The 14,851-nt window shown below is 33.9% G+C and overlaps 2 protein-coding genes across 2 annotated transcripts; both read left to right on the top strand.

Moving 5' to 3' along the window:
• The first annotated feature begins 245 nt into the window (after positions 1 to 245).
• On the top strand, positions 246 to 2,674 carry LOC145000998 (Aldolase superfamily protein). Its single transcript, XM_078960314.1, has 13 exons — positions 246 to 400; positions 480 to 600; positions 684 to 762; positions 843 to 918; positions 1,013 to 1,096; positions 1,172 to 1,276; positions 1,355 to 1,435; positions 1,527 to 1,591; positions 1,664 to 1,733; positions 1,851 to 1,928; positions 2,012 to 2,109; positions 2,190 to 2,325; positions 2,417 to 2,674. Exons 1-13 carry the CDS (start codon positions 341 to 343, stop codon positions 2,561 to 2,563), a joined length of 1,200 nt encoding a protein of 399 aa, XP_078816440.1. The 5' UTR covers positions 246 to 340; the 3' UTR covers positions 2,564 to 2,674.
• A 765-nt stretch (positions 2,675 to 3,439) lies between these two features.
• LOC145001000 (acid beta-fructofuranosidase-like) lies at positions 3,440 to 6,536 on the top strand. Its single transcript, XM_078960317.1, has 7 exons — positions 3,440 to 3,870; positions 4,016 to 4,024; positions 4,133 to 4,986; positions 5,060 to 5,221; positions 5,336 to 5,574; positions 5,713 to 5,800; positions 5,882 to 6,536. Exons 1-7 carry the CDS (start codon positions 3,486 to 3,488, stop codon positions 6,158 to 6,160), a joined length of 2,016 nt encoding a protein of 671 aa, XP_078816443.1. The 5' UTR covers positions 3,440 to 3,485; the 3' UTR covers positions 6,161 to 6,536.
• Positions 6,537 to 14,851: the final 8,315 nt, after the last annotated feature.

Below are 14,851 nucleotides of genomic sequence, written 5' to 3'. Positions count from 1 at the left end.
AACCACAAAATTATATATGACAAAATAAATAAGAATACGTCATTTGATAAAAGGATTTTTATTTATTAAGGAGGATTGTTATATGAATTCAGAAAATTTTACAATTAAATTTAATAAATGATCAATTGAGAATTTATGATTCAATGATTAAAAAAATCTCATATAAATGGATAATATGACATAAATATACAAATTTTATGTTAAAAATAAAAAAGAAATTAAAATATTAAAAAAACAGTGATCTGTGAAGTAGTGAAGCGAGTAGAAATATAAAACCTTTTCTCTATATCATCTTCCCCAAATTCCACACCCACTCTCTTCACCTGCAAATCAATCGAAAATGGCAGCAGCTGCTTCTCTCCACACTGCTTCACTCTCCTCTTCTTCCACTCTCCTTCAGGTAATGCCCTCCCATATCCTCAACAAAATTCTTTGCATTTACTTCTAATTCACCCTTTGATCAACTCATCAATCACCAGCACAACAGAAGATCAACACTCCCTGTTCGATCCGTATTCCCGATTCCCGCCTTCAACTCTCGCAGATCATGCACTCAAATCCGAGCCTCCTTCACCGATTTCTCCGCTTCTCCCAACACCGGTAGATCAAATTTAGAGTTTCGTTTTGCTAATTGAGGAAATTCCAACTGTATTAGTTAATTAATTGATGCTTTTGATCTGTAGGTGGAAGGACTGAATTAGATGCTCTATCACGCTTTAGCGAAGTCGTTCCGGATACTGTTGTCTTCGATGATTTCGAGAGGTTGTATATATTCCGTTGATGAATTGATCTTATACTTTACTGTTCTTCAACTAAACGATTGCCTTCTGAACTACACATAGGTTTCCTCCAACTGCTGCAACTGTTAGTTCATCTCTTCTATTAGGCATTTGCAGCCTCCCTGATACAGCTTTCAAGGTAAAACTTGTGTTTATGTACACTATCAATTCGATTAAACTTTGTTTTCATTTTCAGTTATCTCAATTCTTCTGTGTTCACCATTTATGTTCAGGGTGCTGTGGATACTGCATTAGCAGATAAACACTGCTATGGTCTAGAGAGCCCTGAAGCTCGCATGACATGTTTTGTGAACAAGGTAAACCTTCCATTTCTGGCATCAATAATTAACTTTTTTTTTTACTGTTTTTGATGAGTAAATAGAAATTAACAGGCTTTAGTAAATGTTGGTGGTGAGCTATCAAAGCTAGTACCTGGTCGTGTTTCAACTGAAGTTGATGCTCGTTTAGCATATGACACTCATGCTATTGTTGGAAAGGTATTATTACTACAATTTACAAATTATAATTCTTGACATTTATACCCTTTATACCCTTTGTAAATTACTGATGTGCAGGTTGAGAACCTGTTGAATATGTACAATAGTATTGATGTCCCTGCTGAGAGATTGTTGTTCAAAATCCCTGCCACGTGGCAAGTGAGTATGCAATGAAATATATATTTTTTATTTTAGTTTTTATATCATTGGAGAATTATATGGTTTTATACAAAATAATTGTTTTCTTCAGGGAATTGAAGCAGCAAGATTGTTGGAATCTGAGGGTATACAAACACATATGACTTTTGTCTACAGGTATCCATTATTATTACTCATTTAACTTCCATTTAAAATTTTCATTTTATTTCTTTTTACTGTTTTTTTCAGCTTTTCTCAAGCTGCAGCTGCTGCTCAAGCTGGTGCTTCTGTTATTCAAATATTTGTGGGTCGCCTTAGGGTAATTAAACTAATAATTACTTTTTTACTTTTTATTTTATTTTGATATCATTTATTAAGTTCCAATATGGTGATTAATAATTAGTAATTAGTAAACCCTAATTTTATACATTTTAAGGATTGGGCTCGCAACCACAGTGGTGATCCTGAAATAGAAGCTGCTGTTAAAAGAGGAGAAGATCCTGGATTGGCTTTGGTTAATCTCATAACTCATTATTTAATTACAATTAAATAACAATAATAGAAATTGTGATTTAATAAAAGCTCCTTTTTTTATAGGTGACAAAAGCTTACAATTATATTCACAAATACGGGCATAAATCCAAATTAATGGTTGCTTCAGTCCGAAACAAACAGGATGTTTTCAATCTTTTAGGGTACAATTTATTTAACATCATATTATTATTATTATTATTATTATTTTTTGAAATATATTAGATATGTAATAATTTTACAGGGTGGATTATATAATCACTCCATTGAAGATATTACAAGCATTAAAGGAATCCACTACTCCTGATGATGATAAATATACATTTGTGGAAAGACTCTCCTCAAAATCAGCTGCTGCATATAATTTTACCGAAGAAGAGGTATTATTGTATTCCCTAAGGGTGACACAGTGTGGATCAGCTCAAAGGTTGCTGAAAGAATAAAGAATAACAGTGTATTTGATATTTGCAGTTGGTGAAGTGGGACCAACTTAAGTTTGCGTCTGCGATGGGACCCGCGGCGTTGGAACTTTTGGCGGCGGGGATGGATGGTTATTCGGAACAAGCAAAAAGGGTGGAAGAGTTATTTGGAAAAATATGGCCACCACCAAATGTTTGAGTGATTGGATCAAAATCGAAAGTTGCACGTTGGAAATATGGAATACCATATATGTGTTATGTTGTTTGTGGTTTGTAACTTTTATTTAAAAGCAATTCGACTCTTTTTGTATCCTTTGTTTTTTTTTTTTTTAACGTATACATTCCACCAATAATCAATCTCTTGCGAAATGGAGATCAAGTAGCAAAAGGAAAAGGATGATACGATATTTCTCCATAATATCTTCATAAACATAAAAGAGAATCGACATTACAATTTACATGTATTCTGAATACAAACATCAATGAAGCGTCTGTAAAAAGTAAAAACAACTAAAGTGTATTTTAGTTTGATTATAAATCCAGAAATAATTAAATTGTAATGGAATATTTAGATACTTGATTACCATTTACTTTCTACCAAAGTGTATTTTTCGTTTTTTTTTTTTTTTTTTTTTTGGAAGATTTAGTGTAAGAAATGTCAAATCAAAACTTGCATAGCACTTTTTAATATATTAATGCGCTTTTAGAGGCCTTTAAGATCGATGATATAGTAGACCCGTTCATTTCTTATTTTAACGGATTATTTGATCATCGTCATTCAATGACAAAAGTCCGAAAATCCCTTGGAAGTACAAATATAATAATAAATAACGATTTTTTGAATTGTTCTAATATTAAAAGTAATTTAAGCTCTACTTTGAAAATATTTTGTTGATGTAAACTACACCATAAAATAAGGAAAATGTCAGAAAAACACATTTTAACACCTATTTTGTGCTCTACATTTTCTCTCCACCAAACATGTTTCAAACTCTCCTTATATTTCTCCAACACTCTTCTGTTCTACTTCACAAAATTAAACCACCATATTAACCTCAATAAGTTGAAATACAAGCCACCATAACTCCACCAAACTAACAAATGCCATAAAGTTTTAACAAATGACATCTCAAGCTTCATCCGATGTCGAAAACCCAAGTCACACCTCTCTCATCGAAGCCGATCACGGGTATGTCCCATTGTTAGACGCGAATCTACCTTCTCAAGCTCAAGAAAATGGCCAACAACCCAGTAAGTCACTTCTACTGCTGATATCTGGGTTGTTGGCCACCAGTGTGGTGGTGGCATTGATTGTCGGGAACATCCACATCCACACACATGAAAAAGATGTTCAATTACCAGAAAGGATGGATCCAGTCGAACAAGGCGTGTCAGATAAATCTTTCAGATTACCTGCAAACGTATCTTCCTTTTCATGGGATACCGACATGTTGGATTGGCAAGCACCCGCCTTCCATTTCTATCCAGGGGAAAATTGGATGAATGGTAAAAATCTCTAAGATCTTATCAAATTTTCTATTTTTTGAAAATAATCCATTACATATATCTCAAGAAATACTAATTTAATTCATTTTCCTTATTTTATGTTATGGTGGTTTGGCTTCGTTTTGATGGTGTAATTCTCTTAAAGATCCAAATGGTAAGTTACATAACTTATTTACATATTTCTTGATTAAATAACTATTTCTAATGTTACGTGATGTTATTTATGGTTCTAAATGTGTACTCATTATTCTTTTTACGATAGGTCCGGTATTTTATAAAGGGTGGTACCATTTATTTTACCAATATAGCCCTGAGGCAGCCGTGTGGGGTCCAATCGTGTGGGGTCATGCTGTATCAAGAGACATGGTTCATTGGCGACATCTTCCAATAGCAATGGAAAGAGACGAATGGTATGATGTCAATGGTGTTTGGACCGGGTCCACAACCATTTTACCAAATAACAAACTTGTGGTACTATACACCGGTTCAACCAACGAATCGGTTCAAGTCCAAAACCTAGCATACCCGGCCAACCCATCTGACCCGCTCCTTGTCAATTGGGTCAAGGACCCGGCGAACCCGGTCCTGGTCCCACCATCATGGATCGACATAAAAGACTTTCGTGACCCCACCACCGCATGGTTGACCCCCGAGGGTAAGTGGCGAATGGTGATTGGTTCAAAAGTTAATAGAACCGGAATCGCTTTATTGTACGACACCGATGATTTTAAAAGTTATGAGCTTCAAGATGGGTGGCTTCATGATGTCGCTGGAACTGGAATGTGGGAATGCGTTGACTTTTATCCTGTTTCAAAAGATGATTTTGGGCTTGATACTGGGACTTTTGGGCCCGGTGTGAAACATGTTCTTAAAGCTAGCATGGACGATGATCGATGTGATTATTATGCTCTCGGGGATTATGATTTGAGGGAGGGAAAATGGGTCCCAGATGATCGTGCAATTGATGTTGGAATCGGTTTACGATATGATTATGGAATTTACTATGCATCGAAAACGTTCTATGATCAACATAAGAAAAGACGGATTTTGTGGAGTTGGATTAAAGAGACCGATAGTGAAAAAACAGATATCAAAAAGGGTTGGGCATCTCTAATGGTATGCTTTTCTTTTGTTAGGTTTGTTTTTATGATCATCTTCATTAAGTTTGTTAATTTGTAAATGTGATTAGGCACTTCCAAGAACGGTTGCTCTAGATCCAAAGACAGGTAGTAATTTGCTCCAATGGCCGATTGAAGAGTTAGATAAAATAAGGTCAAATCTTAAAGAGTTTAATAACGTTAAACTTGAACCGGGGTCTCTAGAGCCACTCTCTGTGGGCCCAACATCTCAGGTATGTTAAACACAAAACCATAAACTCACAAGGCTCTAAACTCGCATATATTCAAAAGACTTCTAGCTTTTGATACATAAATGATATTTTAGTGACAAATATTCTTATTCACAGTTGGATGTTATGATTGAGATTGAGGTAGATAAAAAGGTTGTTAGCGGGTTAAAGGTAGGATCCAAAGTGCCATATAATTGTGCACATCATGGTGGAGCCGGTGTGAGAGATGCATTGGGACCATTCGGTTTATTGGTTCTTGCAAACAAGAACCTCACCGAATACACACCTACTTACTTCTACATTGCCAAAGACAAACATGGAGATCTTAGCACATTCTTTTGTATCGATCAATCAAAGTATTGTTTTTCTTCTCTCCTTGATCCTATACGTTTTGTTTGTGCATCAATTGCGTACATTTATAACAAATGTAGCATCTTAGATAGTTTTTAGTCGTTTTTTTTTTCTAATTATTAGTTAATGTCACTTTTTGTTAGATCTTCCATTGCAAAAGATGTCGATAAGTCTATTTATGGTAGCACGGTTCCCATCCTTGAGGACGAAAAATTATCCATGAGAATTTTGGTAATTTCTTCTATTAAGTCAAAACTATTGACCATAAATTGGTTCTTTAGACTTGATATACAAATGTTGGACTTTTTATAGGTGGATCATTCGATAGTCGAGGGTTACGCACAAGGAGGAAGAACATGCATTACTTCACGTGTTTATCCGACAGAAGCGATCAACGATGATGCTCAAATCTTCTTGTTCAATAATGCCACTAATGTGACTGTGATTGCTTCCCTAAAAGTATGGCAAATGGGTTTAAAGACAAAGAATGAAAGTGGATGGGTTTGGCTAGGCCCATCACTTATCTTACTTGTTGTGTTTGGTTTCGTGCTATGGATGTGGCAAAACCAGAAAAGAAACAATGGTATCTAAAAAATGAAAGAGAAAGCTTAGCCCATAGCTAGAGCTTAGGGTTGGGCTAAACCGAAAAAAGAACTTCTTCTTATAGTAATAAGTTGACTAGATTCATCGATAATAAACTTCATAATGTGAAGATCATGGTCTCTGTGTACTTGAGGAAAAGCCCATCCAAAAACGATTAAAAACAATGTATTTAGGATACATAATTAGGCTTTCTTTGGGCCTAGTAGGGGATATGGGCTAAAGGTTGAGTAGATCATTGTAGAGTTGAGTTTTTTTACTTTGGGTTGGGCTGGCCCATCTAATGCAGCCCGTTACTTGGGTTGCAACCTAAGGAGTTTTGTAAGTTAATCGTTTTTCCATACTCGCATTATCCCATATGAAATGATATATGTGTTTCTACAAAAAAAATTATAATATATTTATCTAGAGTACATTTAAGTTAATTTTGTAAGTGTTTGGATTTTTGTTCAATATTCCGAATTATGATATTTAAGAGGACATAAGGTAAACACAAATCAGAAGTAACATTTGTTTTAAATTTTAAATACAATAATTATTTTAAGTATGATAAAAAATATATTATTTTTTAAAATAAACCTATTTAGAGGATATTGTGCATTTGTATATACTTTTGGCTATTTTTCACAAATTTGACCTACTTTCCTTTCCTTTTATGATTTAGATAAGCGTAGAAATTTTTAGTTGTTGATCATGTCGGTATTACTATGAGCTTTCTTGCATATATGAACAAAAAGATTTTTGCTTTAGATTTTTGCAAAGTATTTTTGACTTTAACAACAAAACCAATATCTTTAATGAATTTATCAAATGTGCTTCACATATAATGTAATATAAGTTGCTACTAGCAGACAACCTTAGTTTTTTTAGCAGAATATTAAAAAAAAAAAAAAAAAAAAAAAAAATCCAAATGAAAGATGTATAAAAAATGAATTTTTCTTATATAATAAAATATATGCCTTCGTTTTAAAAAAATGAGTTGTATATAATAACACGACAATAAATAAGTATCGACGCATGTGTTTATTGCATTATTATCATTTGGTGGGTAATGATTAGAGAATGAAATATATATATATATATATATATATATATATATATATATATATATATATATATATATATATATATATATATATATATATGTTCAGGTTCATTTGATACTATTCTAGTTTTGTGAGATCGTGAGACCAAATCTTAAAATAATTTTAAAATGCAAAATAAATGGGAAAATCCAAAAATTCTTTTTTTAAATATTATTTTCGAAACTTGAATTAACTAAAAAAAATAAAAGAAATAAAAAAATACATCTCACGGTCTCACAAAATTAGGTCGTCTCACATAAATCTAACCCTATATATATATATATATATATATATATATATATATATATATATATATATATATATATATATATATATATATATATATAGTTCAAGAAGATAAAAAAGATTGAGAATAGAAAAATCATTTTCAGCCAATAATTTATTTTGCCATAAAAGTCTCTATCATAACATGACGAATATGGAAAAAAATACACATGTATTTTCCAACAAAACGTATTTCCTTAAACTATGCTAACTATTACCTTAATATATACAAAAACATAGTATCAATCTGAGAAGATTCACAATGTGAATAGTAGTAAGTCAGATTCACATTGTCAACATGGATCTTTATAGAAAGTGAACGAAAAATCGTGAGCAACAGTATATTCGGGTTTTTTTCCGATAAAAGACGTGCCATAAAAAAAATCTTTAAACAAAAAAAATGTGAGTTGTTTGGTAAAGAAGTGGGTTATATATATATATATATATATATATATATATATATATATATATATATATATATATATATATATATATATATATATATATATATATATATATATATATGCGTCTAATGTACAAGTGTACATCTATTTCCTTAGTCGTTAATCGTTTTGAATTTCGACGCTTACGATTGGTTCACTGGTTACTTGTTGATAATGATTTGCTATTTTTTTTTTACCTCACCATATAAACATATATATATATATATATATATATATATATATATATATATATATATATATATATATATATATATATATATATATATATATATATATATAGGCTTAGTTTATTATTGTATTCTAACTAATTATTATGTAAATGTAGAAATGATTGTGGACCAATCATTTTCATTATTTTTAGAAAGACATTTATCTATATTATTAAATTTTAAAAAAAAAATAGAATAATATCATTTAGTTAAAAGAATGGTAAAAAAAATATACATATCAGTACTTTTGTAACATCTCAAATTTTAAACCATTTTTTTAGTTTACCAAAATAAGGTTTCATAAGCCAATTTATCAAATACATAATTATCCAAAACTAAATATCAAAGTTTGCATGTGTCCCAATAGCAAATATCCCAGCGTGTGTGTACAATCATACATTCGTCTTCCCGTGGTCCTCAGAATTACCTACCACATATACATCAACAACTGTAAGCACAAAGCTTAGTGAGTTCCCCAAGATACAACATACATCACATCATAAATAAACAACCATCGGTTATCAGCAACCATGGGGACTATCAACAGTCCCAGTAGGCTAACAGCACGCCCTGGGGGTTATTAGTAACCCTAGAGACTATCAGCAGTCTCAGTCACAGCATAACATAATTATAACAGCTAGACCCAACTAATCATTACATGTACAAGTATTCTACCACACATGTAAGAATCTGTAAGGAGACTCACCTGATACTGACGACAAGTAATCTCACACCCATACTGTTGGATCTAGACTCCGCCTAATCAACAAAATAATTAACCCTGATTAATAATTAAGGTCAAAAACTCAACTTGCGAGTCTAAAACCACAACAAAATCTTCTAAGGGCAAAAAGAACATTTTGCTCTTCTTATGGTCTAAAACCCTAAATCTTGACCAAAGGTCAAAAGTCAACAACAGTTAACTGCCCAGCGAGTACGTCGGGCATACCTCTACTGAAAAGGGGCATACAACTTGAACATCGTATGGTCGGGGTCGGATCCGACTACGCAAGACGTAGCTAAGAATACGCTGGGGGCACTCCATCTGTTAGCATTTTACCAACTTTGTGTCTTAATCCCTTAAGACAACTATCCATACCACAAATCTGACCATTCCAAGATGTCTTAAACCATAAAGTCGTTGGCTTTAAGCCTTTGCATGGCTAGGAAGGACCCAATGCAACAATCTTTAAATTCTAACACACTCTAAGCTACTTTACTCATACATGAGCAAAAGGGAATGATCAAGCAACCATTTTTATGAATCTATAGGTCCTAAAATGCATGAAAGGACAGTCACAATTCCATAGAGTGCTCCAAACTCATAAAGGTTCAATCTTAGGGACAAATGTTCATGACAATTTAACCATAAAAATCTAACGAAAATCTTGACAAGGTATAGACTTTATACTAGATAATGATGCACAAGGAGGAAAGGTTTATGGATCTACAAGCTGCTACCACCCACTCTTACTTCTCTAGTCTCCACTTTCCACCACAAGCACCAAGAACACTCAAAAGCTTGGAAAAACTCACATAAGTAACTCAACTCAGGATTAGAGTTTTAGGGAGGGTTTGGTGTCTGATAAGTATGATTAAATGAGGACATGATGTTCTTTAAATATGGGGGAAACCCTTAAAAAATAGGGTTTGAAACCTAGACTAGTATGCCCGACGTACCACAAGTACGTCCAACGTACTAGCTGATCAGCTGCGATCCTAAGTTGCATGAGTATGTTGCACGTACTCTTAAGTACACCCAACGTACGACCAAATCACAAGCCTTTTCTTCAAGGGACTAAATGTGCCACTTTTGAAAAAGATACAAGCAATAATAAAAATACCTGATATCGGGATATTACAACTTTCAAATTTGGAAACACATATCTAAAAAAATGAAATTTTCAGATTTTAAGGGATTTTTATTATCTTAATTTTGAATTCTTATTTTTTTTAATTAATTCAAATTTTAATTCTATCAGAATGTTATTTTGTTAAAATGATCTTCTATGATATTGTTTTGTTAGAATGTTATTCTATAAAAATATTAATGAAGAATAATAAAATTTTTGAACCTTTAATAGAATAACAACAACATTCTAATATATTCATACACATCAGAACTTAAAGACAAATTCATAAATATTCTGACAGACTGATACATTTTAATATAACTGTAAATATTCTAACATAATGTCATCAAAATGAATAAAATTCTTAAGAAAAGCATTCTCAAATATAAAATTATTGAATAAATACACTTAATTTTCTTCAATGGTCCAAATAATCAACCTCTTTACACATAATCTTCTTCAATGGATCTACAAGCTGCTACCACCCACTCCTGCTTCTCTAGTCTCTACTTTCCACTACAAGCACCAAGAACACTCAAAAGCTTGGAAAAACTCAAATAAGTAACTCAACTCAGGATTAGAGTTTTAGGGAGGGTTTGGTGGCTGATAAGTATGATTAAATGAGGACATCATGTTCTTTAAATATGGGGGAAACCCTTAAAAAATAGGGTTTGAAACCTAGGCTAGTATGCCCGACGTACCACAAGTACGTCCAACGTACTAGCTGATCATCTGCGATCCTGAGTTGCATGAGTATGTTGCATGTACTCTTAAGTACACCCAATGTACGACCAAATCACAAGCCTTTTCTTCAAGGGACTAAATGTGCCACTTTTGAAAAAGATACAAGCAATACTAAAAATACCTGATATCGGGATATTACAAATTTCAAATTTGGAAACACAAATCTAAAAAAATGAAATTTTCAGATTTTAAGGGATTTTTATTATCTTAATTTTGAATTCTTATTTTTTTTAATTAATTCAAATTTTAATTCAATCAGAATGTTATTTTGTTAAAATGATCTTCTATGATATTGCTTTGTTAGAATGTTATTCTATTAAAATATTAATGAAGAATAATAAAAATTTTGAACCTTTAATAGAATGATAACAACATTCTAATATATTCATACACATCTGAACTTAAATACAAATTCATAAATATTCTGACAGACTGATACATTTTAATATAACTCTACATATTCTAACAGAATGTCATAAAAATGAATAAAATTCTTAAGAATAGCATTCTCAAATATAAAATTATTGAATAAATACACTTAATCTTCTTCAATGGTCCAAATAATCAACTTCTTTACACATAATCTTCTTCAATAGATCTACAAGCTGCTACCACCCAGTCCTCCTTCTCTAGTCTCCACTTTCCACTAAAAGCACCAAGAACACTCAAAAGCTTGGAAAAACTCACATAAGTAACTCAACTCAGGATTAGAGTATTAGGGAGGGTTTGGTGGCTGATAAGTATGATTAAATGAGGACATCATGTTCTTTAAATATGGGGGAAACCCTTAAAAAATTGGGTTTGAAACCTAGGCTAGTTGCATGAGTACGTCGAACGTACTAGCTGATCATCTGCGATCCTAAGTTGCATGAGTATGTTGCACGTACTCTTAAGTACACCTAACGTGTAACGCCCGTGTCTCTGGGCTTGCCATTTTTAGCAATGTAATAGTCTAGGTTAACCTTTGTAACCCCAATTTGAAATAATAAAATGTATTATTTGTGAATTATGTGAATTATGTGTTTATTTTCTTGATTTTTATAATTTAATGAATTTAGAATAAAATAAGCATCAAAATTAAAGTGTGAGATAATCTCGATATCTTTGCATAAAGTTGTAGTGATCGAAACAAGGATTCCGGAGATATAAGGAATGCCAAAATCCGAGTTATAACGAAAAAGTTATGACCTGTCGAAGTTTTGCGACAGAACCGACACGGCGCTGAGTGACGTAAAATATGAATTTAAGATAGAGCGATATTTAGCCTTAGCGATCTAAATGAAAGTCGTAGATTTCGTTAAACCGAGAGCGTGCATAAAAGGAACGCCCAAATCTGACTTCGTATGAGGAAGTTATGATTTTTCTAAGTTTCAACTTAGCAGTATGCAGCCCGAATACTCGATTTGAGATCGAGCGGTTTTTAGCCGAAACAATGTAAATGAGAATCTAAGATCTTGTTGTTAGTAGCGAAACGATGAAAAGTTAGGCGAGAACGGACGTCAGACGAAGAAGTTATGAATTTATAACGAAGTTTTTCTGTCCCGGCCTTCTAAAAATAAATAATAAAAATAAAATTCAAAATTAGCCAATGGAGTCTAAATGAAAGTTTTAGAGTATGGTCTGACCTTCGCGTGGATATAAAGAACGTCGAAAACGGAGCTCGTATGCGAAAGTTACGCAGTTTAGAAGTTCGACGAGTCAATTACGCCCAGCGTAATTTGAGCACGCCCAACGTACTCAGTCGGATGCAACTTGTCTGACCGATACTCGAGTGCCACCAGTCGACGCACGTAGTGACGTCAAAGTATGCCCCGCATAACCCGAGTACGCCCCACGTACTGAGTACGCCCCGCGTAATTTGAGATTACGCCCTGCGTAATCCCAAACCCTCAGCCTATAAATAGAACTCGAAATCAGCCATTTTCTCTTGTTCAAACTCTTCTCTCTCTCTCTCTCTAAGTTTTGCCTCGATTTGCATGCCAATCATATCCCGAAGCCCCGGTATCATTCCCGAGCCCCGAAGCAAGATCCGAAGCCCCGAGGATCCCGAAGAGCGTTATTCCCGAGCCGAAACGCTGCCCGCGAGGAGCCCGGTTTTGTGAAGATCTTCCAGATCTACGGAGAAACACCTCTTCTGCAAGCCGTAGTGCTGCCCGATCATCTTCTGATCAAGTGAGTGTGTAGTTATTTTCTTTCCAACGCAATATTATGAAGTATTTCATATAAAATACGTGTTAGGTGTATATATTTGGTTGTTATACATGTGAGTGTATATTCACTCTCTTCTATCTTATAGATCTGATGTATTCTCTATGAAATACGTGTTATGTGTGTATGCCTCATCTGTTATGTGGAATATGTATTGATTAAAGCATGTTATACAGGTTTTTAAACTATGTATAAAAATGTATATTTTTATCTATTAATATGTTGGGTAGAACATGGGTAGATAAATGGTGTGTAATAAACAGATGAAAGGCCTCGGTGTTATTGGTGTTATTCTAGTCATTCAGCAGAGTATGGATGACGACCACAGACTATTCTAGACTATTCTGTGGAACACTAGCAGGCTCATTACCTGTAGGTGTTGTGAACGACGTGTTCACCGGTGTACTCTATCCCCCACATGGTTGCCTTTAGGACACTTAATGTTGAGGAAGCCCCTCTGCAGTAATGTCCGTCCCGATGAAAAATCCTGAAATAGGTTCCTTATAATAGATGTTATTTTTAGGAACGTAAAGTGAGGATAACGGGAATGGGTAATCGGGTTTATTGTTGATTGTTGTAATTAAATATAATTATTGTGGGTTTGAAAACCCTACATGCTCACCAGGCTCCCAAGCCTGACCCACTAAGTTTATTTGTATTACAGGAAGTGGCGCAAGAGCTTAAGATGGGCGAATCATCAAGTTGTTTTTGTTTACAAGTTTGTATATGTATATATTTGTTGAACAACTTGTAATGTTATCGTTTATGCTTTATGATCTGTATCGGAACATGACATCCCGACTTTTGATTATGAAATCATATTTCTTTATGAAACATTTTGATAAATATCTATTTTATCATGTTTTGTTTTTGGGAACGAATTCCGCATCTCTTTTAAAATTAAAAGGATTTACTCTGAAAATGTTTAAAAAGCATAAATGAAATCGGTCTTTTCTGGCCGAGATTTTGGGGATGTCACAATTGGTATCATAGCATTAGTTTAAGCGAACTAGGAATTTGTAGGATTTCTAGACTTAAACTTAGGATGCTAAGTGGAGATTGTGAGATGTGTGTCTGATAAATTTTAGACACGAGCACTAATTTATTTTAGGAAAGTTGCCTAAAATGATTTTATGTGCTAAATGTTATATGTCGCCATATATGATATTATTTGTTCGAATCTACGGTTGGTTGCCAACCGGATCTGAAGGTTTATGTGTTTAGGATTCTAAGCGTATGTATACGATATTAGAACTAGCATGTAATCGTTTGGAGTAATAAGGTGAAATTATTCGGTGTATAGATCAAAATGGTGAGAACAAGAAGCGGAGTTGGAAATGCTGATGAAAACAGGAATCAACCGCCTGTAAATCAACAAGTACCTGTCGTAGCTGCTACACCTGAGCCGATAACAATGGCTGGTGTACAAATGATGATTCAAATGATGTTGGATCGTCAGATGGAAGAAACAAGACGCCTGCTTAGGCAGAATCGTGAAGAACCGTCAATTCAAGCGGAAGAGCCCGAGGAGAATGGAGGGCAGTCTGAAGGAGAAAACTTTAGTGGGATCATTGGTCAAGACGAACAACCAGTGGTTAGACGCAATAACCAGTATGGAGGAAATGATGGTCGTGGGTGCAAGTATAAGGATTTCATGGCATCCAAACCACCATACCTATCCGGAAGCCCGATGCCGGTACAAGTTATGGACTGGGTCTCCGAAATGGAGACTTTGTTTGAAAGTTGCGAATGCAGCAATAGGCAGAAGACCGCTCTTGCGATCCCTCTGCCAAAATCTGGCGTGTTGAGTTGGTGGAAGCTGTTAGCTGACTCT

Source organism: Lactuca saligna, chromosome 6 (genome assembly GCF_052625555.1).
Source record: "Lactuca saligna cultivar CGN05327 chromosome 6, ASM5262555v1, whole genome shotgun sequence".
Lineage (NCBI taxonomy): Eukaryota > Viridiplantae > Streptophyta > Magnoliopsida > Asterales > Asteraceae > Lactuca > Lactuca saligna.
This window is presented reverse-complemented; position numbering and strand designations above follow the sequence as displayed.